This window comes from Camellia sinensis, chromosome 4 (genome assembly GCF_055761805.1).
Source record: "Camellia sinensis isolate YWXY chromosome 4, ASM5576180v1, whole genome shotgun sequence".
Lineage (NCBI taxonomy): Eukaryota > Viridiplantae > Streptophyta > Magnoliopsida > Ericales > Theaceae > Camellia > Camellia sinensis.
Genome location: NC_138964.1, coordinates 123,975,345 through 123,979,291, shown reverse-complemented (window position 1 = coordinate 123,979,291; position 3,947 = coordinate 123,975,345). Strand labels below are relative to the sequence as shown.

At 52.0% G+C, this 3,947-nt stretch overlaps 1 protein-coding gene across 1 annotated transcript; it reads left to right on the top strand.

Annotated features, from left to right (window-relative positions):
• The first annotated feature begins 1,592 nt into the window (after positions 1-1,592).
• Positions 1,593-2,330, top strand: LOC145824018 (uncharacterized). The gene has a single exon (XM_082923602.1). The coding sequence runs from the start codon at positions 1,593-1,595 to the stop codon at positions 2,328-2,330; it is 738 nt and encodes a 245-aa protein (XP_082779728.1).
• The last annotated feature ends 1,617 nt before the right edge of the window (positions 2,331-3,947 follow it).

Sequence of the window (3,947 nt, the reverse complement as noted above, 5' to 3'; positions counted from 1 at the left end):
ACCGATCTCGGCGTCAGAACTGTCAAAGGCGAACAAACCGTAGCTAGGGAGTGTTATGTCGCCTCGCTCAAAGAAGTCAAGCTAAAAGAGGCCATAATCATCAAAGGGCTTGACGTCCGAGACGAGGACGAGCTGGTCAGAGGTGAACCTGTAGAGGAACTTGTTGAAGTCAACATCGATCCCACCAACCCAATCAGAACCGCCAAGATCGGCAGTCAGTTACCCGCTCAAGCCAAGGCCGACCTTACTGCTCTCTTAACCGAGCATAGAGATGTATTCGCCTGGACTCATTCTGACATGCCAGGCATCGACCCCTCCTTCATAACCCATCGCCTCAGCATCGAACCCCATTTTCGACCCCACCGCCAGAAGCAACGCATTTTCCATCCGGAGCGCAACACCCTTATAGCCGTCGAAGTTAACAAACTCCTCAAAGCCCAATTCATCAAAAATGTGGACTATCCTAGGTGGTTGTCCAATGTGGTCCTCGTCCGAAAACACAATGGCAAATGGCGGCTCTGTGTCGACTACTCTGACTTGAACCGAGCTTGTCCCAAAGACAGCTACCCCCTTCCTCGCATAGATCTGCTGGTCGACGCCACCGCCGGTCATCAAATGCTCAGCTTCATGGATGCCTTCTCTGGGTACAACCAAATCCTAATGCACACATCTGACCAGGAGGACACATCATTTATTACCGACAGAGGTACCTACCACTACCGTGTAATGCCGTTCGGATTGAAGAATGCTGGGGCCACTTATCAGTGGCTTGTTAACACCGTTTTCCATCACCAAATAGGCTGGAATATGGAAGTCTACGTCGACGACATGCTAGTCAAAAGCAAATACTCCTCCGATCACCTTACTGATTTACGAGAAACCTTCGCCACCTTGCGCAAGTACCAGATGAAGCTCAACCCAGAGAAGTGCGCCTTCGGCGTAGGATCTGGCAAACTTTTGGGCTTTATGGTCAGCCAACACGGCATCGAGGCTAACCCTGAGAAGATCAAAGCCTTGGTTGAGATGCAGTCGCCTCGGACGGTCAAAGAAGTTCAGAGGCTCACCGGCCGAGTGGCGGCCCTTAACCGCTTCATCTCCCGCGTGACAGATAAGTGCTTGCCCTTCTTCAAAGTTCTTCGGCAGACGTTTGAATGGACAGCTGAATCCGAAGAGGCCTTCCAACAATTAAAACAATGCATGGCCAACCCCCCCTTCTCTCCCAAGCAATCACGGGCGAGCCCCTCTTTCTCTACCTAGCAATATCAGGAACCGCAGTCAGTGCAGCTCTCCTCCGAGAAGATGGCTCAGTCCAACGACCGGTCTATTACATTAGCCGAGCTCTCAGGGGCGCGGAGCAGAACTACCCCTTGCTGGAAAAACTATCCCTGGCCTTGGTCATTGCCTCTAGAAGACTCCGCTCATACTTCCAAGCCCACTCCATAGTGGTCCTCACCGACCAGCCCCTGAAAAAGGTCATGCAGTAACCAGAACTCTCAGGTAGACTGATGCAGTGGTCAGTAGAACTCAGCTAGTTTGACATCTCTTACCGCCCTCGGACAGCAATCAAAAGGCAAGCTATAGCCGACTTCATCATGGAGTTCACTAAGCCGACCCCGACCACCACACCCCCGCCCTTACCAACTCCAACAGAGCCAGAAGATCCTCATTTTTGGACTCTCAATGTTGATGGGTCATCCCGAAGAGAAGGAAGCGGCGCCGGCCTCATCCTCACCTCTCTTGAGGGCGGCCGCTTCAAATGTGCCCTCCGTTTCCTGTTTGAAGCAAGCAACAATGAAGCCGAGTACGAGGCATTAATCGCAGGACTCCATCTCACCAAGGACATAGGGGTCATCCACCTCCGAGTTTTCAGCGACTCCCAACTCGTCGTCGGTCAAATGACGGGGGACTTTGACGCCAAGGACGATACGATGCGAACTTACAGAGACCTGGCACTCCCCCTTGCTCGCCTCTTCAATACCTTCCACATCAGGCATATTCCTCGGGCAGAAAACTCCGAAGCAGACGAGATGGCTCAGTTGGCTTCCGCTGACCATCCTACTCTCAGCCATGATGTCCGCGTAGAATATCTACACCACCCGGCCGTTTCACCCAATCTACAAGCTATACAACACATTCACAATGAACCTATCCCATGGGCATCCGACATCCTCCTATTCTTGACCACAGGAGCACTTCCAGATGATCAGCAGCAGGCTTCCAAAGTCCGATCCCGAGCGTCCAATTACGTCATTGTCGACGATATATTGTACAAACGCGGCTTCTCCCGTCCATACTACGGTGCCTCAATCCAGCGCAAGCAACTTACGTAATGCAGGAGATCCATGAGGGGATTTGTGGCAATCACTCAGGAGGCAGGTCCCTTGCCCAGAATGTACTCCGTACTGGTATTTTTGGCCAACACTCAGTCAGGATGCGACTGACTTCGTGCTCAAATGCGACAAATGTCAACGCTTCGCCAACATTCCTCATGCTCCTCCTACAGAGTTAATCACACTCTGCAGCCCTTATCCGTTTGCCAAATGGAGGATTGACCTGGTCGGTCCGCTTCCCACCGGTCGAGGTCAGACCAAATTCGCGGTCGTTGCCATTGATTACTTCACCAAGTGGGTCGAGGCTGAACCCCTTGCCACAATCACCGAGCGGAACACTACCAGGTTTATCTGGCAATCGATCATTTGCCGATTTGGCATCCCTCAAGCCATCATCTCTGACAATGGCAAACAATTCGATAACGCGAAGTACAGAAAATTTTGTGCAGATCTCCAGATCCAATCGTGCTTCTCCTCCCCCGGTCACCCCCAAGCAAACAGCCAAGTTGAGGTCACCAACTGTTCCCTTCTAAAAATCATCAAAACCAAGCTCGAAGCTGCTAAAGGCCTTTGGGCTGAGGAACTGCCAAATGTACTCTGGGCTTACCGAACCACTGCTCGCACTCCTACCGGCGAAACCCCTTTTCGCTTAACATATGGCGCTGAGGCGGTTATCCCGGTAGAGGTCGGCCTGCCCACTCCTAGGGTTTTACATCCGGATCTGGCCTCAGCCGAAGAGCTCCATCGAACAGACCTCGATCTAGTCGAAGAGCTCAGAGAAACCGCTGCTGTCAGATTGACTTCTTACCAGCAGAAAATGAGAACGCACTACAACCGCCGAGTCCGACCTCGAGAGTTCTCTGTGGGGGATCTTGTCTTACGACAAGTGACTCTCGCCACAAAGAATCCAGCCGAGGGCAAACTGGCAGCCAAATGGGAGGGTCCCTACGTTGTCAAAGCCCGACCACGACCAGGCACTTACCGACTCCAAGACATGGAAGGCCGAGACCTGCCCCATCCCTGGAATGCAGAACATTTGAAGCGTTACTATCAATAAGTTTATACTTTTGTATTACCAATATTGTTGTATTCCCTTTTTTAATATATATAACGCAAATTCCGATTGCAGATCTACGCTTTCATAATTCAAATGTTTGTATGACGATCCCATAACATTGTCACCAACAGCAATTCAAAGCTTCAAAGCCTCAGCCAGACTGAGCACTTCAAAGCCTCAGCCAGACTGAGCACTTCAAAGCCTCGGCCAGACCGAGCACTTCAAAGCCTCAGCCAGACTGAGCACTTCAAGGCCTCGGCCAGACCGAGCACTTCAAAGCCACAGCCAGACTGAGCACTTCAAAGCCTCGGCCAGACCGAGCACTTCAAAGCCTCAGCTAGACTGAGCACTTCAAAGCCACAGCCAGACTGAGCACTTCAAAGCCTCGGCCAGACGGAGCACTTCAAAGCCTCAACCAGACTGAGCACTTCAAAGCCTCAGCCAGACGGAGCACTTCAAAGCCTCGGCCAGACCGAGCACTTCAAAGCCTCAGCCAGACCGAGCACTTCAAAGCCTCGGCCAGACCGAGCACTCAAAGCCTCAGCCAGACCGAGCACTTC

Bases quoted from the DNA above. Each gene is read 5' to 3' on its own strand.
- LOC145824018 (XM_082923602.1), top strand. From the start codon at position 1,593: ATGGAGTTCACTAAGCCGACCCCGACCACCACACCCCCGCCCTTACCA.